Raw genomic sequence first — 25,495 nt, forward strand, 5'->3', positions numbered from 1 at the left:
AGAATAGCATGCTGTAGAGAATACAGTGCTGTTTAGAAGTTTGATCTTTAGTGTGAGGAACTGTAATGGAACTTATTTACCCGAAGGATAGGATTTCAGCCTTTCTCTTTTAATACATCATTATGTAAGGAGAGATGACTTCAGCTTTAAATTTTACTTTCTTCTGCTCGTCTCCTAATTTTTTTGTCCCTTGTAGTGTTGTCTTTCAGTGATTTGGCTCTGTGTTTATGTAACCAAAAAGATTACAGACCTCCTAGCATTTTGAATTTATATTTTCTTAGTCATTCAAGTTGTTTCTCAACTCAGAACGTGTACCAATACTAACATTAATGTTTTTTCTCAATACAGAATTAGAGTGTTACTGCCATCTATGTACAAAAGACAACTTTACGTGTGTGACAGATGGAGTATGTTTTGCCTCAGTAACACGAACTGCAGACAAAATAATACACAATAGTATGTGTATAGCAGAAGTTGATCTGATTCCCCGAGACAGACCGTTCGTTTGTTCCTCCTCCACCAGAGATGGAGTCTTTACTGTGCCTCATTGCTGTAACACGCCTCTCTGCAATAAAATAGAACTTCCAATTCCAACACCAGGTAACGGGGGTTTGGCTGTTTTTGTTTTTCCTTCGTTTTTTCAAACAGAAAATTCTATAAGCATGGAAGTTTCAGTTTTGGAAGTTTGTAGGTAAATTTGGAGGCCTGAAGTACATCTTATATTCTGCAAGTACAATTTCATGGTATTTGAATATTAATTGTAGTCTTCTGGGTAGGAATGTTGGGGCCAGTTTTGAAGACTTACATGCAAGTTAAATGGAAAGTGTAAGTAAGCACATTGTTTTTTTCTTTGTAATACTTATTTTGATTCTTGAAATGGTTACTGTGCAAAAGTTTTAACAAATACCTTGAAATAATTTGAATACTATAAGTTTAGTTGCATGAAAGGAAAGAAATAGTTTTACCATTTTCTTTAATTTTTACTGTCAGGCCCTACTGCAGAAAAACCAGCTTCTAATCTAGGACCTGTGGAACTGGCTGCTGTCATTGCTGGACCTGTCTGCTTTGTCTGCATTTCACTAATGTTGATTCTGTATATTTGTCATAATCGTACTGTAATTCATCATCGTGTGCCAAGTGAAGAAGACCCTTCATTGGATCGTCCCTTTATATCAGAAGGAACTACCTTAAAGGATTTAATTTACGATATGACAACTTCAGGCTCTGGTTCAGGTAAAGGCACACTTCTGGTGGTTATTACTCTGTTTTTAGGCACCTTGTAATTCCTCAGGGGTTTTTTTATATTGTCAAATCTATTCAAACTTATAATTAACTGGAGAAATTACTAAAAAAGCAACTTCCATGCAGATTCATTCAGTGTCAGTGAAGATTCAATGTATGGAAATAAGTGAAGTAAAAAAAAAAATGAGTTGTTGCTACTGTTACTTATCGTTCTTAGAGTAGCCTGATATATATATATATATATATATGTGTGTGTGTGTGTGTGTGCGCGCGTGTGTGTATATTAAATAATGCAGGGAATATCACAGTCACCTATTGTAAATGTTTTGTTTCCTGTAAGGCTCAGCCATTTACCTTTTTATTCTGTGCAGTACAGCTAAACTACCATCTTCTATGGTTTTTAGATAATTTGTGAAGGGTTTGTTTTTTTGGCTTTAAATTGGAAATTCATTTATAGGTGTAGCTATTGGTGTATGAAGAATATTCTGAGTTAATATTTTAGGCAGTTATGTTTGTTCTAGAAAGGATATAGGAAAGTAAGAGACTTAGAGATTATGGAGAGTTAGAGATTTACATATCTTGGAATGCAGAAAGATTTTATATATAATTGTTATGCTGTTAGAACCATAAAACTCCCTATTTAATGTCTCCAGATACAGACCTCTAAAGAAGGCTGAAAAGAAATTCTAATTAAAATTCAAACTTAGTTGTCAGTTGGTCTTTTCATTTGTTATCAGGAATATTCCTTCGTTTTCCTTTTGGCTTTCTTCCTTGTGGTGCTTCTGAACCTCTCTTTATTTGAAAACTCTGGAAGTACTCCTTCAAAATAAGCTCTTGAAAAGCAGAGAATCTAAGTTAGAAGAAACTTATGATTCTTCTTCTGGAGCAAATGGCTAGAAACTACTGACTATTCCCTTGCCTATTTGCAAATTACCCTTTAAGTAAAAGCAGTGTGCTAGGGAATTAGCTTTCACAGCTGAATTCAGGGCACTCAAGCTGGTCTAGACTCCCAGAGCACCTGACCTACTATAGTATTTGAGCACTGGCTACTGGTGAATGCATCAGAGGAAAACCAACAAATGTGGTTGATTTTGACTTACCGCTAAGGAGACTCTTTACTAATTTGCTTTTATGCTTGAAAGACAGTCACATTTCTTGTAAAACAAGACTGGATGTTTCCTTTAAAGGGATCTTTTAACTTCAGCTGCAGTGAGTTCCATGTTGTTGAGCTGTTTGTAAGACAAGGATTGACCTTATTTACTGTTCTGTACATCACTGTGATTATGGCAGTGAAATAGGAGATACTTCAGGTACTTGTTTTCTGTACTGTTGGCTGTGTATATATTTGCAATGACTTGTGTCACTGTCTCAAAATTAGTCAGTCAATGACTATATAAATTCACAGTGCCCTTGCACTTGAAATGATAATTTTCTTGTGTCCTGAAGTAAGCCTGCAGCAATTGAATCTCATTGAAATGTGTGTTTTAATCCGGAGTTTGGGTACAGCACATTTAAAATTGAGAAAACTGTACATTTATGGAATAAACTGGGGGTGGAAAAGAGGGTTGTGGAAGGGAGAAAAGCCACAGCTGCTAGTTAAAACAGTGCTTAACCCTGTCAGAAACTGAACTGTGTGAAAGGAATGGTGTTGGGACAAGAGATTGCAAAAACGCAAAGGATATGTACAGAACAGGCAAAATAATCCATACCTAAGAGGCACAGCTAAGGAAGTGTTTAGTCTGGTGACACAAAGGCTATGTTCTGCTCCTAAATTCATGCCGAGGGACTAGAAGAGCTCATAGTCTATAAATAAAAAGGATTCTACCGATTTTGTTAATTTGGTGTTCTCTAACGAGAGGTGTATAAAACAGAGAAATGATCAAAACTCTACAATTGAGCTTCCTGTGCAGATCAAAAGGGAGTTAGGATTCATTTGCTGCAATGGTGAATAGTAACCTGCTATTAATTATTCAGTCTTGACTTACGTTAGTGTTGCCCTGTTGTTCCATGACGAACAAGACCTGAAACAAGTAGATGCTTCATGAAAGGAATTGATGAAACATCTAAAATAGATCCTTCTGCTGAAGCTACAGCTTCTAAGAGAAGGATTTCAAAGTCTTTTGGAACTGAGAATGATTTTCAGATCATGATGTAAATCTCTAAATATCGGCTACATATTGTATAGACAGATGGGGATGCCCATCTGTTACTCTAACTCACTCAGTGATGAAGTAACTTAGTTGCAAAGGAGTGGAAAGAATTGCCTAAAATAGGGGGAAAGCTTTGAATAGTACTGGTAGGTGACTTCAAGCAGGAGCTATTTAGGAATCCAGAGGGTCCCAAAAATCAGTGCAAAGGTGAAGTGAATTTAAAGCTCCTTAAAAACTTCTGCAATTCATGCAAGCTTGAAGGGAATGAGATTTTTCAGTCCATGGAATGTTGTTTGGTTTTGTTTTTGTTACTCTTCGGAGAAAGTTTTCTGGGCAGAGACTTAAAAACGGGAACAAAATTCTAGCAGCTGCTCTTGTTGGCTACCTTTAATGCTTTAGAACTTAATTCCTGAATTATCCGGATTACTTACAAACTTCTTATGCATTGAACAGTCATTAGTCTAAACTAATTGGAGTATGGTTAGGATGTGGAAAAGAAAAAACTTTTTTCTTTTTGCTAGACTCTGAGAACACTTGAGGATACTTTGATGCATAAAAATGATGATGAAGGTTTCAGGAATAAATTGGATGACAATGGCTGAATACAAGGGGTCGAATCTTTCTTCATGCACAGTTAAAAGGAGCTGTATTCTATGAGCCTGAAGTATGGTTGTGCTGAATGTGTGTGTCAAAGGCTGAGGCTGTAGCTGTCTCCTGTGAGCTGCTTTTCAGGCAGTCTGGCTTATAGTACAGCAGATGCTCAAGTTCCTGGTGATGCAGGGCTGTGTTTCCTCTATAGCAAAAGGAGGAAACTGCTCATTTGCAACAGAAAGTCTGTAATGAATTGCTATGAATGCAAGATAAATATGGATTCTAATCTTCTGGTTTTGTTCAGGAGCAGTACTAGGAGAAAGGTCAGTTGCCAAAAACAGAAGTTGAATCTTGTAAAGACTGTAAAAATAAGTATAGGAGTAAGTGGATAGATCACAGTAGGGTTTTTATCCTATTGTGACATATTAATGTGATGATTGGGGGGTTGTAATGTGAAATAGAAATACTTCATGTCTGGAAGGTTTAGAGCTTAGTATCTGTTTAGAGGTTGGCTGATATCCTTGGACATATTTTTTAAACAAGGAGGGATGTCTACAGCAAGTTCAGAGCAGCGCATCTGAAACTGAAAATGTACAAACGGTTTTCTGATACCGCTGTGGGGAAAAAAGTACTAGGCCCATCACCCATTTCAGGTACATAAAATCAGCTTTGATATTGTATTTGATAATTGCCGGTGGACTTTGCAGTAGTACATGAGTTCTAAGGAAGAAGCTTTCTATGGCCAATGAAATCAAATTTTCCATTTTCAGGGTTGAGTTTGGTCCTGTAGTTGTTCTAGCCTTTTCTGTGTTTCAAAAGTCTGTCCATAAAGAATGCAAGTTAGGCTTCAAAGAAGAGCCTTAATGGTTTGGGCATGCAGCACAATTGACCTGAGGACAGCTATTACAGTAAAAGTTTTAACTTTCTCAGTAGAAATTATTGCAGTACCTGACAATGATAAAGTCACTGGTGCAATGTGCATTTTTATTCCTTTCTTTCTTCATGTAGGTATATTGTCAGCACAGATCATACAGAAAATTCCTGTAGGTCTGGGAATCTTGACCTTGGTTGAACACTGGAGTGTTTTAATTTGCACTCCTCAGACTAAGATACAAGCGTAGCAATGCTGCAGACCAGATCAGGTGTCCTTCTAGTGCTGCTGTTAGCAAAGAATGTCCAGAAATGCAGAAATGGACAAGAATTAGTTATTTGAGCTATTAGTTGGGATTTATTTTCTATAACATAAGGAAATACAGGTGTTCTGTCAGCTATTGGAACAGCGATTATGGAGTAATAGATTGCAAAGTGTTTGGTTTAAGTGAAATAATCCTGTCCCAAAAGAGCTTATTGTAAGCAGATAACCCGGCTGATGCATTCATCCTGCAGGATCCAGTGACAAGCCTTGCAGTTACAACAGGAAAGATTTAAAATTAACAAAAACCCACTCTGATTGAGGGATGCCACTGCATGTATAAAATTACTGAAGCATGTTAAGAGGTGCTCTGTGCTGAAAGCATGTAGATGTTCCAAAGCTATAAAATCTTCATGAATGTAAACCTTTTTTTCAAGTATAATTACTACAAGGTGCACAAGAATGGCCTCTAAAAAGGGAAGCTTCCATTACAAGGATGTTTTCCTATTTTGCAGTGACTTGGGATTACTAAGAGGCTACTGGCATACTTGGGCATGAGTATAAGTTTTCAGCAGTAAGTGTTGCTGATAAGTGTGGTTTAACTTTAAACTTAGAAATGGACGGTCATATCTAGTGCTAAGTAAATTTAATCATTAGCAACAGTATTCTTAAGCTGCTTTGCCAGGAGAGTTATGGGCAGATCCTTTTTCCAAAAATAAATTAAAAAAAAACCCAAAAACCCAAACAAACAAGCAACCAAAAAAAACTCCCTCAATCCTGGTCCTGATCGCTTCATGGTTGTTTCTTTTTTTCATTTAAATAAAATATTATGAATCAGCAAGTGCCCACATTCTTAACTGAAAGGAAGCGTGTGTCATGTTTTTAACAATTGTAGCATAATGTAATGTAATTTGTAACATAATGTCCTAGAGTACTTGTTTTGCTGGCATTTAAGGTTGAAGGCAGAATCCTACCTCTGCTTGTCAGCAGTTCACAACAAGCTGAGAGAATGTGCATTCTAAGAGAAATACCTTAATGGAATAGGATCTCATTTATTATTTGGGATAAGTGCTTGTTTTGCTGGAGTGATATTTAAGGTTAATGTAAAATCCTCTTTTCAGGTTTACCTTTACTTGTGCAAAGAACAATTGCAAGAACTATAGTACTTCAAGAAAGCATTGGTAAGGGTCGCTTTGGAGAAGTCTGGCGAGGGAAGTGGAGAGGAGAAGAAGTGGCTGTGAAGATCTTCTCTTCAAGAGAGGAACGTTCATGGTTTAGAGAAGCAGAAATTTATCAAACAGTTATGCTACGCCATGAAAACATACTTGGATTTATAGCTGCAGACAACAAAGGTTGGTGATACTATGAATTCATTTTACTGTTTCTGTACCTCGTCGGAATAGACAGTACATGAAGGGGAAAATAAAGTTGTGAGGATCCTGTTAAGAGTAGCAAGAAATGATTTTGTTACTAGAGCATTTCAGGGTTTGACAGGCTTTTCATAAGTTTAATGAAGGAAAAAAGTACATTGTCTCTTTTCAGGAAAACATGCTTTCTATACATTTGTTTAAAATGCTTTGATATCAAAAAGGAGATACCTTATCATGTGAGCCCACACATCTGTTGAATACTTGTACCTGTAATTACCTAATAGCCTAATAATATACGTGCTTGGAACCAAAAGAGATCTAATCTCATTGTCCCGATATAAAGTAGGAGGTAGAAGATTTATTTTTAAGGCTGAGTTATGAGAAGTTTATTCTTTCAAAACTCCAGTTAAAAAATAAATTGGAAAAATGAAATTAACGATTTGTTCCTAGGAGCAAAAAACTATACCTGCTTTCTGGAGCTCTCCTGATAAGTCTTTAAATATCCACTAAGAGGAACAGTTTAAACATTTTTTTTTCAGCTTGAATTGTTGTGGCTACAGTAGATTAAAGTTTCTTGGATTTTCCTGCAGTCCAGTTTAAGATGCCAGAGTTTGGTAAAACCTAAACAAGTTTTGAATTTCTTGCCTTAAGGGGAGCTAAGATGTTACACTGTTTCATTGAGTTACTTTCATCTGAAACTGCATGTTTCACCACAAATGGCCTTTGACTTTTTTGCAAAGAAAGCAGAAAATTCTGTCACTTTAAGGAGGAGTCAAGAATTCACACACATGCTGAATTCTTAAAGGGCTCTCAGTTTTGTGGGAAATTCCTAAATGGTTTTAGTGTAGTTGAAGTATATGTGTAAATAGAGGGGGGGTTTAATTACTCCTAGATTAATTTCAAATTTTTATATCTATATAAATTTGTAGAACTGGGACAGAATCCAGGAGATTATGTGGAACACTTCTCCAGGAAAGGATTACCTGCAGTTAACTTGCTCCTAACAGATATTTGTGCAGCTTGTTATCCTCCAAGAGCTTGCAGATCTATACCATACCAGGCAACTTCTTCCTGAAGCTTATTATGCTTACCATTAGAAACTGTCTTATTTTCATACTTAAAATTGTACTGGCTATTATTAGTACCTACAAGAGCTTGAGTTTTTCCTGGTGGACCTACTAGAGTATCTGGAGCCTGGGTTTAAAATTAGATTAGTTGCATTAAAACCATAAATGAAAAACCATTGCTGCAGAAGCTTTAGCTTCTGTATGTCACTTAAAAACATGGAGGATGTATTACAATACCTTGGCTATAACTTTTAACAAAATCCATCAGTGGTTAAGTATACCAGTCTCTCGTTTTGCCCAAAACCCTCAGGTAGTTTGTCCCAAAAATACACTTGACTACTCTGCAGAGGAGGTATGAGGAAGGCTTCTTAAATGGTTGGCTTTCAAAAATAATTTCTTGATTACTGTTTTGAGTTCCAGATGAAATAGTGTCAAGTTCCATTTGACTTGATCATCATTAGGTTCCTTTTAATATAATGTGATATGAAATTGTTTCTAGTTTCTACTGTTAATATGCTTTACATACAAAGAAGAAATCCTTAATTGATAGCTCATGCCATTATTGGAGGCTTTAGGGCTTCAAGGCAAGGCTCTTCTATTTTCTTGAGAACTAGTTGGTGACTGGTTTACGAAAAACGGATAAAAACATGTTTTGAAAATGCTGCTATTCTTGACTTTTTTCTAACAGTATTGCTGTCTGAGCAGATGTAGAAAGTTGTGTTATTTTTAACTCATCAATCCAGAATTAATTCTCAGTGTAACCTTCTACCTTCTCTCAGTGGGGAAATATGTACCCACCATTCTCTCTCTGGGTTAAGAATTCAGTCCTGAATATTGAAGGAGGTAAATACTTCAACTCTTGCTAAGAATACTTCAGGCCACCTATATCCCATTAAATGGGAGGACCTAGAGGGACAATTATGGGGGTAGTTCTTTCAGTTTAGCAGGTGTGCTATCCTGGTACTCTGAAAGGGGCAGGTGTATCACAAATTTGCCTTCAGAGACCAAAGGCTTAAGAACACCTGTTAACAGTCTTTCATTGTAGGTGCTGGTACTAACTGATAAATACTTATTAGGTGCTGGGTGCAAGATGAAGTATTCTTTCACAGCGATAATATCTGAAGGATTTACATCCATTTCTCTGTAGGGCAGACTGCTGAATGCATTCAGGAGTTCCTACAGCCTATCTGGAATGCACAAAGTCATTAGACTGCAGGATGTAACTGCATTTCTGAGACATTGCAAAGATGACTACAAGAGATACAGCAGTACAAGTATTTTTAAAGTTGGCAAAGGACTAGTACAGCAGAGCTTTGAAACAAAGTCATGCTGCGTTTCTTGCTACTGCTTAAAGGCATTGTTTAGGTCTGTCCTCTTACTGCAACTGTATGTTTTTCACAACTGCGGGGGAACATCTGTCTGGCCATTGTAGTGTACAATTGGTGGAAGGGGTTCCTTTGGGTAGGAGGGTGTGTGTATAGATTAGAGCTTGTGACTGTCTTCACTTCTTGTTCTACTACACCATTTAGACAGTCCTCATGCCTTAATGGCACATTCTCTTCCTCTTCTTCCCCAGAGCTGCATGTTCAGAAGGCTATAGGAGCTGGTCCAATCTATCTGCTTCCCATCCCATAATTTACTGGGAAATACGTGCTGCTATTAAGCCAGCTTGAGAGCTGAGAAGCAGTGAATGATTTTTAACTGCAGTTGTGTTCTGTCTGACAAGTGTCTGTGTTCTGGATAGCTCTGTGCTTAGCCACGAGTATACACTAACTTTCAAATACTGCTAGGTCAGGGAAATTACTTTCAGGGCCATGTGTTGTCTTGTTATAAACCACCTAAACACACAGTTTGGGTTTTGTGGGTTTTTTTTGTTTTGTTTTGTTCTCTCTAACCCAGATATTTAAAGGTAAAGTGTATCAGGGACTACTTATCTATGCTATTCTACTAACGAAAGAGTAGTGACAGCAACCTACAGTGCTAAAAGTTTCTCTTGATTAGCTGTCTGTAACCATAACTGTGTAGTCATGGTACAAGTAAGGCGAAGTCTTGTACTGCACGCTTCCAAAGCACTAAAATACTTTGACCTCCCTTCCACTTAACTGAAAGCTGCACTTCCCTTGGTGGAAGTTTTGTTCAGAGTACCTTTAATGGTAAGCAGAACCCCAGGAGTGATGTTAAGCAACATGCTGCAAAGAAGTGAGCAGAATTCCTTCCTCTTGAGAAAAGTAATATTTGAGCCATTTATTCTTTTGAAGCTCTGGCTTTAGCCTGAGAATAAGGAATTTGACTGGAAGGTCTTGCTAATCTACATGGTTCAAGTGCTTTTCATCAATTTAATCAGATGACTATCTCAATGTAATAGAGTAAAGCTGTTTTGCTAGCAAAACACCAATCATCCTCCAGTCACTGACATCTCCCTGAATATCTCATTTCTAAGAGTTTTCTCATTACACACATTCCATCTGAATCTTATATTTTCACTGCTTTTTCATGTTGGGTTTTTTGTGTGTGTTACATTATCTCCATGCCAAAAAAGGCTAAATCTGTGCTTTAAAACACTTGACACATGACATGACACTACTGAACAAATAGAATTAGGCAGTTTCTGTAACAACTTCTGTACATTCAACTTGTAACATAAATGTATGTTTGAAAACCCTTGTGCCAAGCAATACTGTCATGGCTTAAAACCTAGTATTTGATTTAAAAACAAACATGTACCAAGTCAGAATTTTTGCTTTGCTAATGCCAATGTGAAAGAAGCACTTTTCACTTAAGTGAATTCAGTCAATTGAATTTTAATTGAAACTTGATTATATATTTGATAAAGCAGTTGTTATAAATTCCTTTTTTCAAGAGTCAACCTGACTAAGGTTGATGTTGCTGACTAAGGTGTTTCTCAAACTGTAGTCAGTCTCCTGATTAACAAGAAGTCTAAAAGCTTCTTTACTCAGAATTTCAATTTATTTTTTTTTAGAATTGCAAAAGGAAAGCTTTTACCTTTGAGTGATTTTGATGGTCTAAAATACTTTTGGGTCTCTTGCAAATAGATGAAATAACCATAGTCTCTTAAATGTATTTCTAATAACATATGTAAATTTTTTGTAATTTTCTTCAACATTCTGAAATTGCTTGAGATTCTTGATAGTTGTGTGTATATAAACCAAATTAGATTACCTTATCATGGAAGGCTGTGCTACTGTATGTAATTACAACTGAGTGTCATTACTTTTTCTTACCTGATAATGCAAATCCTGTGATTGAAAGCTTCATGGCAGATGCTGTTTACTGTGCAGCCAAAAATACTCAGGGTCAGGTTAATTATTACTTGGTAATAATTAACTACTGTCAACAGTATAAAAAGACTTAAGTTTATCATAATGTGTTCTGCTTCATGTGCTAAAAAATTTTATAGCTTGTCAAATACAGCAAGGCAAGAAAAACATAGTAGGTCCCCTCTGATAGCTGGACACTGTATCTATTGCTGCATTTCAGCTTGTCTTTAATAATTATTCATGTAAGCTTGGATGCAACATTGTCTCTTATTAAACTCTGGTTGAAGGGCCACAAATACAACATATAATACGAAAAAATCGTGGCTCCTTTCAGAATGGATGGTAAGGCCAGCTTTATATTTTCTTCTTTGGAAGGAAGGTAAAAACTGAATATTAAGGCTTACAGGTAATAAATGAGTTAAAACTGAAGTAGAAGTCTGTAATCAGCAGCATATTTTCCTCTTAGGTGGCCATGTAGAGTTAAGAGGGAGGAACTTTATGCAAAGGGCCCGTAGTCTTGATTCAGAGCAGTGATAATTATTCAGAAACTGACATCTTTTAAAGAGCTTATATAAACACAACAGATCTGGTAGATTAATTAAAATTAGTTTATTTCTCTACTTTTTGTTGTCTAATTTAGACACTTGCTGAGGTCTCTCATTCATAAAAAAGAGGAGAAGTAAAATACAGGACCAAGCAATGAGTGTGTATGGTGTTAATGCCTAGGAGAGGATTATTTAAGGCAGTGTAGGGTCATAACTGATGAAGTAGTAGGATAAAACTGAGTGAAGAGAATATTCTGAAGTGATTAAGTTAGTTTACTTTGGACTTTTGCAGCTCTTTGGAGCTCTTTGATTATATGTATTTGAGAGTATCTCTTATGTGGCTGTGAACTCACCTGTTTCTAAGGGGTCTATAAAACTGCTTTTAGTGAAGCTAATGCTGTTAGATTGACTTTTCAGAGACCGTAATTCTCTTTGAAAAAAGTCACATTTAATATTATGCTGAGTTAAATGAGTTCATGCTTGGATATTGCAAAGTAGCAAGAGAAGGAGCAGTTCTAGAAAATAATTGAAGCTATTAAAAAAAAAAATCTTTAATTTCCTTATTCTTTGTTAAAAGACAAAACTCAGGCATCCCTTCTGTGCCCAAGTCTGGGCATATTATAAGACTCTTCCTGCTGCAATAGCAGCTTTCAAACAGCCCTTTACAGGTTAGAGCATGTGACTGCTTTCTTTTGCCTGTTTAAATTAACAACTTAGTTGAGACTATTCTGTGAATGTAGCAAGCCAGAATTCTCTTTCTGTTATGGGAATTATTTGAATGTAGATTAGTCTTTTATTTCCCTACTCTGAAGTATTTGGAGGCCTTTTTTTTTTCAGATTGTTTTTAGTGGCGTTGTCACTGGCCTCCCTAGGAACATCCAAGTAAAAGACATGCTTGCAAATTTTCCCATGCCCGCTGAAGTGTTCAGTTAAAGATAAGCATAAGTGCTTTCATGAAGGTAGTTTCTGCCAATCTGTAAATCAGGCATTTTGTGCCTCTGACTTTCATGAAGCAAGTGTGTTCTTTGGAAACTAAAAATCTTTCAGTGTGTTTATGATAGGAACTAGCTCCTGAATTTACTTCTCTGCTTCATGTTCTTTGTATTTAGTTCCTGAGTAATTCTTAGGGACTAATACATAATGAGACATCTTTTTGACTTCTGCTGAGTGTTCTCACTTGTTCTGAGCACATGGGGGCTGTATAGTTCAGGATAGAAGTCCAGTTGAAATCTTCTATGGGATAGTTAGTCTTCTAAAGAGATGAAAGATTCTTCTTCAGAAGTTGCTAGCTATAAAAGCACTTCTCAGGTCTGCCACTGGAGAGTTGCTTTCATAACAAAACAAAATTGGAAAACCTATTTGGTGGCAGAATTGTTCTTTTCTGAGTGTGTTTTTACATCTTAGGTAAAAAATCCTTTTACCCCTCTCTTGATTTGGACTGCTTTAATAGTCTTCTCTGTGTGGCTTAAACTTCAAGGTATTTTGTGTCCAGTATTTTACAATGTGAACAACTAAGTTCTTATCTGTCATTTATATGCCCTGGAATATCTACACATGTATTATGGCCTGTCCTGTTTTTCACAGTTCAGCAAAAAGTCATGCAGCAAACTGGTTTTCTCAGTGTTTTTCTTTATTCTTGTGCCTCCTGGAAATCTCAATTTTGGCCAGCAATTTAGAGGTCACTAGAGGTGGGATTTAACTTTATTCTTGAAGTCATGTGTCCAATTGCTGCTTGTAAGCTTCTACTCTAGGAAAAAAAATCCACCAGCTGCTGGTAACTCTGAAAATTGTCTCCCAGGTTGAGGGTAGATTATGGGAAGACTGAAGGAGTTAGGAGGCATAACTTGAAACACTTTTTTTTTTTAATTAATGGTTAGCCTGGACAATATTGTATTAGTCTGATAGTGACAGGATTAGTTTTATGTTGTGCATTCAGCACTGTTTCCTGCCTCCCCACACTCCAGCAGAACAGTTGGGAATGGCAGGGCCTGGCTAATAACCTGAGTAATTCACTCTGAATATTCACCTCAGAATTACAGTGACATGAGTTTTCTATGGTTTGTCTTCTAGTTTAAATAAAAGAATACTTACTAAGATGTTCGGAAAGCCTCCCATGATATTGTCAACCCTTACAGAGGTGTTTAAATGTTACACAGATAGAAATAAAAATTTAAGAGTCTTAACTTGCTGAGTTAACTTGCAAAACATAATTTGTGCTTCATAAACATTGTATAGAAGTGGAATATGTGGTTTACTCGTCTTTTGTGTGTGTACATGTGTTATTCACGCCAGTGTTATTTTGCAGACAATGGGACATGGACTCAGCTGTGGTTGGTGTCAGACTATCACGAGCATGGATCACTCTTTGATTACCTGAACAGGTATACAGTAACAGTGGAAGGAATGATAAAATTAGCTTTGTCCACTGCCAGTGGTCTTGCTCATCTGCACATGGAAATTGTTGGCACACAAGGTAATCTTACAATTTTTCATCTTGTCACATGGATAATACTGATTGGTTTTCTGTTTTTTTTTTTTTAAATGACACATCAGTAGTTCATTCTACTATGATAATTTCTTATTAATAGAACTTAATTTGGACAGCTCTTTGTCTTTCTTTCTATGGCATTATGATGTAACAATCATTCCTACAAAAAAGCCTATTAAAGGGCACCAACTAATGGTGCATGTAGTGTCTTCTTAACTTCAAGTTGAGACAGCACTAAGGGTCTATTTCCAGAAATGTTAGAAACTTTTTTATGGGAAGCAGTATGTGTGTGCTGTAAATATTTGCAGGAAGAGGGAAAGGAGCAGTAGAGTGGTATAATATGGTAAATGTGAGGCACTTTCCTTATCAGCCAGACAATCCACAAGGAATGATTTCAGGAGTTACCTTGATACACGTAAAGTGTCAGAACTGGAAGGAATTCTGTAACTTCAAACAAAATTTGCACCAGGCTTAGAATAAAAGCAGTTTGATTTTTTTTTTATTATTATTTTTATTTTTTTTTTTGTAGATATGTTACTTCTATTTTTTCCCTTCCAGGCAAACCAGCAATTGCCCACAGAGATTTGAAATCAAAAAATATATTGGTGAAAAAAAATGGAACGTGCTGCATTGCAGACCTGGGATTGGCAGTTAGGCACGATTCAGCTACAGACACAATTGATATTGCCCCAAACCACAGAGTGGGAACAAAAAGGTAAAATCATTCACGTGATTTGCCAGGCGATGTCTATAATAAAATGCTTTGTTTTTTCTTGTCCCATATAGGTTTTTGTTGATATAGATATAAGCAGCAGGGAAATGTAATGGCAGATATAGTTAGAGAGTAAGAACTTTAAAGCATGTTGATTGTTGGCATGTGTAAAATACTGAAAACTTGCAAAATATTGTAGGTACAAGTATGTATTAAAACAATTAAGACTGATGGTTTTAGAGACTTCAGTGCTTTATTCTTGCCTTGTGTTGCACGAAAATGTTACTTGCAGCCCAGTCAGGCAGGAGTGTAAGACAGGATATTAACACTGAAAGTAAAAAGCTGGGGTTTTCCAGTGTGAAGCCAATATGGTAGAACATAAAAGGTGCAGAGTCTTGGACACGTTCTTTCCTGGAATCACATTTTTGAGAGAAATACAAGAACTTAAAACAGCAGTCCTCTTTGTCATCTAATGCATAGATAGAATCATCAATGGATGAGTCTTTTAAAAGACTACTTTTGCATTTGGAAATACGGATTTTTCTTGCCCTCAAAAGAATTTGAAGCTGTTTAACTCCATCAGCAAACTGCAAATAAACTTATTGGTTGTAATATATCATTGCTGAACCATCAGACAATAATAACTGTAAGCTGTTCTGAAGATAAATTTCCTTTAGTAAGCTGTGCAGCTATACAGCATACAGAGATAGCAGCACTAACAGTGAACCATAGCAACCATTGGGGATGTTGGAACGTTTTGTTCTTTTGATGCCTGAAGGTTCAGTGGTATGGCAAACTGAAGTTTGGACACTGGTCATGGAGAAATGTGTGACAGCCAAGCCTATATGCCTTAGCAGTGTTAGAGAAAATTCTGTGTGGGATGTTGCCTAGTTTCCAGTCCACACATAAAAAATACTTTTTTTATGTATCTCTATAGGTAGTGATATTGCAGAGGAGGGGTGTGATGTGCGTTTTACTGTGAACTAGGATGCCCCTTGAGCTGTGTCTTTTTGGAAGGAAAAACCCCAAAACATTATTTTAAGGCTCAATTAACTAAAGCTTTTAGAACATGTACTGAAAATTTATTTTTCTTACAATTATATTATTGAAGTTACTTCGTTCTAAAGCTCTGCTGTACTAGTCCTTTGCCAGCTTTAAAAATACCACACAAATTGTCAGATAGGATTTATTTTCTGAACTACTGCTACATTACAAGGTACTGGGCGTTATTCCTTCTCAAAGTCTCTAGTAATCATTGGTAGTGAAACAGCAGGCTAACTTTGGAATTTGTCATTGCAAACTTAGCTACATGCAGGGCGCATACCACATGTGATTTTGTATTTTCTACTACACCTATGTGCCAAGAAAAACAGTGTACAAATCGGTTACTCTCTTTAGTCTAGTCATTGGAGAAAGCATCCTTTCAGCTGTGTCTGTAGATCCCACTTACCAGACTCTTCTTGCATAGGCATTATTAAATTGCTTGTTCATCTGCCTTTTGTTTCTTCTCAAGGGTAAACCTGTAGTAACTCTTGCTTACTGCAGTGGGCACCTGCAGAACTAATAAGTTTCCCATTTAAAAGACATTAGTTATTTCTACCTCTCTGAAAATTGCTTATTCTTGTAAAAGTCTTGGTCCCCTCTTCCTCCTTCTTGTGCATTCTTAGGTAACTTGTTCTGCACCTCTGATTAATTTTTCGTAATACAGGTCAAATCTTACCTGTTCAGTGACAGTTTTAGCTCCCATTGATTGCCACTGCTGGTAACTCTTCTGCACATTGAAGCTCTGTGTACAAGTTCAGGGGGATTTGACAAAGTTTATATTTCTGTAATGATTGTAAAAAATGTATGGTCTAGGGAGTAAACAAACTCACTCTCGGGTGAGTGAATGAGGTGTTGAGTCAAACTGATGATCCTTCTTTTCTGACTTTATTTCTTTTCTGTTCAGAGGCTTAGCTTTACCAGAGGGTGTGAACTGTGTGCTTTCATAGCTCAGCCTGCAGCATAAAGCAGGGAACATGAGCTTTAAACTGAGGAGGAAATAGAATCCCTCTCTCACTCCCTCAGGCAAGTAAAAAAGCCCTCATTCTCATTCTGTTTTTATTTCTTTTAGAAGTGTGGCCTAGCTGTTACTTTTGGTAGTTCAAATAGGCTGTGTTTAAAAGACATTTGGCAGCAAATTCTTCCTTTACATGGGTGCTTCTCTGAAGTTTACCTGAATCAAATATGAGCAGAATTCTACCTTGTGAGTATAGGCTTGATGGAGATGTCACAGTCAGTAGTGTTGTGTATGGGTCTTGTTTGATGACACCAAGCTCCCTCTATGTTGTACATGAAATTTAGGCAATTAATACTGAGTTTTTGGGGTCAGGAGGCACCCAAAGTTTGGCAAGACCATACTCAACAAATCTGTATACTTGTGCTTTCATTCTTGGATGATACAGAACTGCAAACCTTGTTCAGAAGGTCAGAGTTAGTCTGTGTAGAGTAGCTCTCTCTAGAACCTAAAATACTGTTTCTGGCAAGCAATGCATTTCCAGTGCATAAGCTGACAAGGAGATGCCTGCTTCTCTCCCTTTTGTGTAACAGCCATGAATGGCTCATCTGCTAACCTCATTTAGATGACCTACTTGCCTTTCGCCTCTCTTCTTCCAGCAATAATCTCTCAGACTTTTTGAGCAATCACCATTCAGTGTTATGGAAGCCAAAATCAATCTAAATGCATTGATCGAGGATCATGGTAAGAGGTCACTTTGCCCATAAATTCAATGGAAGTCACACTGGGGGGAGGGATTTTTTGCCACATTCAGGTCTCTTATGGTCTTACCTGTTAAACCCCTTGTCCTTAGGATGATTTACAGAAGCTGAGACAATCTCCTTTATTGCTTGTTTAAGTGATTCTGGCTGACCTCTTGCACCATGGTTGAGGTTTTTGGTTTGGTGTTTCTTAAGGTCCATCACTCTTCTCATCCCCATGTGATCTTAAGATAGAACAAATATGCTTTGTGCTAGGTTCCAAGCTGATTACTATACTGTCAAGCACATGAAGTAACACAAGAGTATTCAATAATGCAAAATCCTTGGAGAGCATTAAAACACTCACCACAGTCTTACATTCTTGATTAAGATGTTTTTGATATGGTGGACCGGAACTATTTGAGCCTTGTCCGTATTAAAGCTTGTGACATGTAAACTTAACTTGACTGAGCTTCTGTTCAATAATTACTATTAAAGTAAACCTTACATTCCACTTCAGACAGTTGTCCTCTGCTTTGTGCTGTGTTTATCAATTGTGAGGAATTTGTGTGCTTTAGAAGAACTCTCATGTCAGCAAACCTTGTTCTGGGTAGTTAGAACAGATGCAGCTACTGGTTGTGGTTTTGCTCCTTTTTTTGATAGCCCTTGCTTCCTTGTGTCTGTGTAATTTCCGTAATACACAGTAGTGCTGAGAGAGTTCTGAAGGGTGTGATAATCTTGACATTTATTTTAAGTAGTGTTTCTTATATTCTCTCTACCATCTGTGGTACTGCAAAAGAAAGAAAACCCTAGTATTATGTGATTAAATGAAATTGTGCCCAGGCTTCTGTGGCTGTTCCAGGCACTGTATTCTACTCCAGTAATCTATACATGTTGCTTTCCTACCAATCAACAGTGCTCTCCAAAGCCCTGGTGCCATTCTTTGCATGTTTCTTTCATGTCAGCCTGAGACTGATGGGGCAGTGATGTGGAGAAACACACTGAACTCTGCTAAACACTACATACTGGATTTAGCTGCCAGAGCCATACCAGAATGAGAGAGCAAATACTACAATTGATGTTGACTTGATGCAGCAAACACCATTCATTCTTTCCAGCAGCCAGTGAGGATGCTGCTGTCAGTAAGGTCCACACTGACATTTTGCTTGACGTTCTCACATTAGGCTTAGTCACTAAACAAGGTAACAATCGCTTGGATGCCATGACCAGTTTTCAGTCCTTGTTTCTCCATTGAAAATTTGTCACAGTTTTTTTTTGGTTGGTTTTGTGTTGTTTTTTTTTTTTTGCTGGGAATGTGGATAAAGTAAGCTTGTGAGCACTCGTTAAAGCGTAACCCAAATAGAATTTACTATTATGATGAAGAATGAGCTGCTGCAATGGTAGGGAGCACTTCACACCTATTCCCTCTCTAGTCTTGTTAGGGGATGTTTTAAGTGGCTGCTATAACTTGTCAGATTCCTGGAACTGGGGCTTCCTCCTACCTGCCCTCTGGAGCCCAGCTGGTGTGTCCTCTGTTCATCTGAGGCCCATGGATGTGGCTGCTGCTTGCTTTCTTGGGATTCAACCAGTCATACACAGACATATATACAGTAGTGACAGGGCTGATTACACAGATTGCTATGCACCATGTGCTGTCTTCAACACCCACATAAAACACTGTCAGAACTTGTATAAAACATAAGTATAGACAGCCAAGTCTCCTTCCTTCTCTTCAGCTGATCAGAATTGAACTTCGTTACTGAAAAGCACACACTCCCTTCTGCAGCCTCACAAGTCCGTGCATGTTTATGAATCCCTCAACCCTCCATACAACACTCTCTGTGTCTAATACTCTCTTTGGTGCTCCGTGGGTCTCCTACTCATCAGCTGGATTAGTGCACAGTAGCAAAGAGGTGATGTATGCACCCCTACATGCACCCCTACTCCCTCAAATACCAGTGTGGGCACCCCCCTGTCAAACATCCCTGCCTAGGCCACCTAGTTACTGGTCTAGACCAGCTTGAAGTTTGCTAGAGAATTACAGCCATGTACACCAGCCATGTATACAAGGTTTGGGGAAATGCAAACTACCTGGCCCACCCTAGCAGCTGGCACCCAGGCACGTAGACCCGTGACTCCCACTCCAGTTGCTGGTGCTGGGAGACCCTTACTCTGCTTTTCTCAACCCCATTCTCTCCTGTAGCTGGTGCATGTAAGGTGTAACCGTGAAACCTGTGACCCATGGTCCCACTTCAGTGGGACTGAAGCAGAGACCCTCATTTACTCTAGTTGCTGGCACCAGGGATTCCTTCACCTGCTGTCTGACCACAGTTGCTTGCCTAGAATTTATTCACATTGGTCCCCTCGTAGTTGCTCCAGATATTTGGTCTTAACACCTGTGGACATGTACTCCTAGGATCTGCATTTCCCCTTTCAGCTACTGATGTTGAGATCCTCCTTTTCTCTAGTTGCTGTGACCCCAGGCCTGAGGGCACCTTCATCCCTTGTCCCACTCCAATTGCTAGACCTGAATTCACTCATACTTGCCTCCAGTTGCTGACATAGAGTTCCTAGAGAACATGTGCACATGGGGTTGAGAGTGAGATTGCACAGAAAAATAGTATTTAATAAAATAGGGTACACTGGGGAGCACGTGCAGACTGGCAACCTTTTATGCAACTGACCCCTTTGCTACCCTTTTCTATCTATTGCCCCACTTCTGTTCCCTTTCTCCTAAACATTCCTTGATAAGCATTGCATAACCACAGGCCTCCCTTGAGTATCCACAGTCCTCATGTTCCTCTTGTTTTCTATTTATTAGCATTCACAGTGTCCAGACTGGGCCTTTCTAAAGCTATGAATTTCTTAGTAACCTATCAATTAGCAACTGGACACTTTTGGTCTTTGTTGTTGTCTCTGTTTATGGGTCTACTTGTTTGTAGTTTCACATTTACTTTTTCCCCCCGTTTCTTTGCTTATTCCTCTCAGTTTACTTATCCCCTTTGCACTGAAAGGTCTGTGATTGAATAACCTTAATGAAGCAGATTTTCCTTCGTCCTCTTTTCCGCATAAACATTTTAATTTGATTTTGAGCTGATCAGTAGTAGTGAACTTTCTCTGCTCTAAGTGTTTATGAAATTAAATGGGTTTTTTTATTGCAAACAGGTACATGGCTCCTGAAGTTCTAGATGATTCCATAAATATGAAACATTTTGAGTCATTCAAACGAGCAGACATCTATGCAATGGGATTAGTCTTTTGGGAAATTGCTCGGCGATGTTCAATTGGTGGTATGTGACAATCTTTACGAAATTGTATATACTGAAAAATTTTAAGTAACGTACTCAAACTTATTTAGATTCTGATAACAGCTTGCTCTAAAAACAGTGCAAGATAATAGCCAGTATGTCTCAGACTTTCTAATTGTTAATGCTGTAAATGATGACTGGTCTATTCAACCTCATTCTAAACTGATGAACCATACTTGTTGAAGAAAATAGGAAATATTCATGTCTATTTTTTTTTTATAAAACTTTACATAGAGTGGAGAAAAGGGTGAAGTTAAGTGTTCTGTGAGCAAGGGGCAAACACCACAAGTGAGAACTAGCTAAAATGTGTCCAGATAAAATCTATACCTTATTTAAAATGAAGCATGCTGTTATTAATTATATGCTCTGAAGAAGTATGTCTTTAGTATAGCATATGAAAGATTTGACGTAGCTTATATCTCTTCCAATTTTATAAATTTTAAATTCTTCAAGGGTAATGTAAATGCTCCCAAGTTATGGTTAAGGGGTTTTTTATTATTTATTTATTTGTCAGTCATTGTAATGTAACTTTTAAAAATAAAAACCAAAAACTGGTAGGGTACTAATAAGGAAGACAGTAAAAAATGGAGAATATGTCATCTAATGTCAGCTAAAATAAAGCCATTTTCAACCTATTACAGGAATCCACGAAGATTACCAATTGCCATACTATGACCTCGTTCCTTCAGATCCTTCTGTCGAAGAAATGAGGAAAGTTGTGTGTGAGCAGAAGTTAAGGCCCAATATTCCAAACAGATGGCAGAGTTGTGAGGTATTAACTAACCTTGTTAAAACCGCTTTAGCAGACACTAGAGCTTTTAGTGATTTCAGTGGCTTAAAAACTGTGCTTGTTGTTGAATGGAGAAGGGCTGCTTCTAGGAGAACCTAATTAATTTCATTCTGATCATTGTGGCTTTATTAAATGTCATTGTTCCTTGGTTATACACTAGTATTTAAATGTATTTTCATAAAAACTAATAGCTAACTCTGCATGCAGGATTCTAGGATCCTTCCTGTGAAGCATAGGTGATGCTATTTAAATTAGAGCTAGTCTGAATTATATTATGCAGAAAGCATCATTGCAAATAAATTTTGCAGCGGGGAGTTGTGCTGTGTCTAAGTGGAATTGACTTAACTTCCTTCATAGCAGCCTGTATGGTGTGGTGTTCTGGATTTGTGACCAAAACAGTTTGATAGCACACTGATAGCTATTGCTGATCAGTGCTTACACAGCTTCAAGGCATTCTCCATTTCTCATGTGAGTTGGGGGTGGACAAGAGTATGAGAAGGAACACAGTTGGGACAGCTGACCCAAACTGGTCAGAGGGAATATTCCATTGCTCTGGGAACTCAGCTAGGGCTAGAACAAGTGCTTTCTGATTCACAGCTTAGGAGAACAGCTGTGGTAGGCTACAGGAGGAGTAAGGGATTGATAAGATATGATGTACATTAGATACATTAGAGGGAACTAGGTTGTGGCACGTGTGAAATGAATGCATGGGTGAATGCCTGAGATAGGCGATTTGGGAAGAGAACACAGGAAGGAGAGAAAGGTGATGATATTCACTAGCAAGCTGTGGAGTTATTTTTTTAAATGATGGCACTTCAATCCTGATAACTTCCTATCAGTGTAATACAGCTTTCAGTGTAAAATTTTGGAACATCTTCAGTTTTTGTGATTTGCTTTGTGAATGCTACTACACAAGTAACAGACTTCAAAGAATGGTTGTTTAAAGGATACAAGTACTCCAAAAATTTTCAGTCTCATTACAGAGGTTCAATTTGAGGAAGACAGCTGATAAATTTCTGAATTGCTTTGTACTGAACTAACTCCTTAACTGGAGGTACAATAAAAAAAAGCGTATTTTTTGTCTAATGTGAAAATTCAGAAAACAGTTACAGACAAGCTACTAATTTTTCATTAAAATATTTTTTCATGGGCCAAAAGCCTGCTGTAAAATACTGGGTTTGCTCTACAGTATTTAGAGAGTTTTGGTTTTCTGTAAATAAAGTAAGAATTTGATTTTTTTTTCAGGCAGCACACTTCCATGCAGCTGTAGCACTGGTAGTAGACTTCAGAAATGCTTGAAGAGGCTAAGGCAGAACAGGGGTTCCATGGGCTGCGTTGGAACAGCAGTACATATAATGACTTGTCTTTCCTTTGCAGGCATTGCGAGTAATGGCAAAAATTATGCGGGAATGCTGGTATGCCAACGGAGCTGCCAGGCTGACAGCTTTGCGCATTAAGAAAACATTATCGCAACTTAGTCAACAGGAGGGGATAAAGATGTAATCCTGGATTTGCTACCGAAGAACACTGTAAAAATCCCTATCTGCACCAGAGTGGCGTGTTAAGATGGTTAATTGTTCTACCTCACTGGGGGAACAGAAGGATATTGCTGCCTTTTAGTACTTCATAGGAACGTCACGTATTAGGATTTTTGTGGATGTGCTAAACAGTTGTGTTGGGTCCTTTCTGTGCACTATGAACCTCTTTCCCAGGTTACTTACAAAACATCATGTATTCTAGTTTTATTAACTTGTAATTTTTTATTTGGAAAGTTGATAGCTGGTTTTTACTAGTTAACTGTGCTAAAAGTAGGAGGTCACTTCTAAAATGGAACTGGCTCACTATATTGTTCTAAAGTGCATCAATGGCTCTTCAGGCAACTTTATTCCTGGCTGGTACATTGACTATTCTGAACCACTGTCTCAATTCCTTGATTCAGATTGTGAATGTACTTACTATTGGAGTATACCTTGCTTGCTATTTAAGGTAGTGTATCTTTTGGACTCTGACTTTGACTTACAAATTGACCTCATTCAGTTGTGGGAACATAACTTATGCAACTATACATGATTACTGGGTTTTTTCCACTTTTTCAGAACATTACATTGCCTTCAAAATAGATTGTATCACACCAGTAAGTGCCACTTTTGAGTCTTTTAATGCAAAACAGCAGGAACATATGAAGCCTTTGGTACTTTTGGTTTCAAAAATACAAGTTAAAAATCAACTGTTCCTTTGCCTAGCTAAGATCTAATTCTCACTTGTTTCAGCAACATAATTCATGGAATATTTTTGATTTTACCAAAATCTGACTCTTGATACCACTGTAGGAGTTTTAAATAGTGTAAGCTAGTAAATTCACAGTCATATTTTGTAATTGTCAAGTTATGAGTCATAATTATGTAGATGATTTTTTTTTTAATGAAGTGGTACTTCTAAAATGCTCTAAGTACCTCTTTACTTCAGAAAAGTAGCAAGAAGAGTAAAATGTTCTTAAGGGAGACTTTGTTTCATTAAATCAAACATGAAAAGCATATTTTCTGTGCAGTTCTGCTGAGTCTTAAGGCTCAAAGAACAATATTTGCAATTAAATGAGGATTAAGTGCACCTGTAATTAGAGAAAAGTTATTTGGGCTTTTGTACTAGAAAGTTCAAAGCTGCTTAAAGATTTTATGTGCATATATGTTGTGTGCCTCATACACAAAGTGGTGAGCTACAGAAAGTGGTGAGCTGCAGGTCTTTGGATACAAATACCAGAGGATTCCAGCAATCCTCTTCATAGTTAGAAGAACAAAGCTTATGGTGACTTGTGTTGTCATAAGAACACAAAAGAATATGCATGGCTTTAGTCAAGATTTCCATGAGATTTTAAGGGTATCATAAAATCTTCACAAACCTGTATAGAAATTGAATTGCTTCCTGCCCAAATGTACAGCTTCTGGAGGGGATGGGAAGAATTAAATGGAAAATTGTCCTTAAAAAACTGCTGTTACCAGAATATTTTAATTGCAGTTTTAAGAAGAGTCTGGTTGACCTTTGGTTTCATCAATGCCCAAAACAGTCCATAGTATTTCAGTGTGTAAATATGCCTCTCAGTTAATATGCCCCCTCACCTCCTACTCTCACAACACATCTGTACCCATCCCATTACACAACACACATGGCAATGTTATCTTTGCTTCCCTTTCATCCCTCAGCCCACTGAGAGTTGATCACAAAGCCGGTAGCAGTGATTGCTGACAGCAGCATAGTCTGTGACGTGGTAGCTAAAGCAGGAAGATGAGTGGGGCCTAGTAAGAAGAGGCTACATAGATGACTTAAACCTTAGCCAAGATAAGCCTTTGCACTTCACTGACTTCTGTGTTATTGCCTGCTTGGAGGTAAATTTGGTTGATTTGGGAATTACAGACCCTCAGAGGTTGAACTGCAAATAATGAAATGCTTTATTCGACCACCTTTATGGATGAGTTTACTCATACTGGAAGGCAGCATTCAGGAGAAAAGGAAAAACTAAGGGAAGTTCTTGGAAAACAGTTAGGCTTAAACATATGTACAGCTGTCACAGTTGTGTTTGTTTGGCACTATCTAACAAGTCAGGCTTATGTGCTTCAGGGCTCCATCAATCAAAGCTCAATTAAAAGTTACTTCATGTAGGTGTTTAAATACGCTATGCCTGTGTGCACATGGACAACTGTGCACCACAGCATTTTTCAGTTATGAGTGTTCAGAAAAAATCACAGAATATGTTGAGTTGGAAGGGACCCACAAGGATCATTGAGTCCAACACCTGGCCCTGCACAGGACCATCCCGAAGAGTCACACCATGTGCCTGAGAGTATTGTCCAAATACTTTTTGAACTCTGTCAGGCTTGGTGCTGTGACCACTTCCCTGGGGGAGCCTGTTGTGGTGCCCAACCACCTTCTAGGTGAAGAACATTTTTCTAAAATCTAACCAATGCTTGAATATAACTTAACTCCAAAGCCTATCTACCTGGCATGCCTCTCTAGCAAGTTCTATATATTTAGGCACATATTTGAAGAAAACAGATCAGTGTCAAAGTGTGCCTTATTGTATCTTCCTATTTA

General features: G+C 37.7%; 1 protein-coding gene across 1 annotated transcript; it reads left to right on the forward strand.

Annotated features, from left to right (window-relative positions):
• Positions 1–326: 326 nt before the first annotated feature.
• On the forward strand, positions 327–25,202 carry TGFBR1 (transforming growth factor beta receptor 1). The gene is made up of 8 exons (XM_018081688.2): positions 327–600; positions 991–1,233; positions 6,237–6,467; positions 13,681–13,848; positions 14,422–14,578; positions 20,477–20,601; positions 21,261–21,391; positions 22,787–25,202. The coding sequence occupies exons 1-8, from the start codon at positions 330–332 to the stop codon at positions 22,910–22,912; spliced, it is 1,452 nt and encodes a 483-aa protein (XP_017937177.1). The 5' UTR covers positions 327–329; the 3' UTR covers positions 22,913–25,202.
• Positions 25,203–25,495: the final 293 nt, after the last annotated feature.

This window comes from Manacus vitellinus, unplaced genomic scaffold (assembly GCF_001715985.3).
Source record: "Manacus vitellinus isolate BGI_N305 unplaced genomic scaffold, ASM171598v3 scaffold_55_pilon, whole genome shotgun sequence".
Lineage (NCBI taxonomy): Eukaryota > Metazoa > Chordata > Aves > Passeriformes > Pipridae > Manacus > Manacus vitellinus.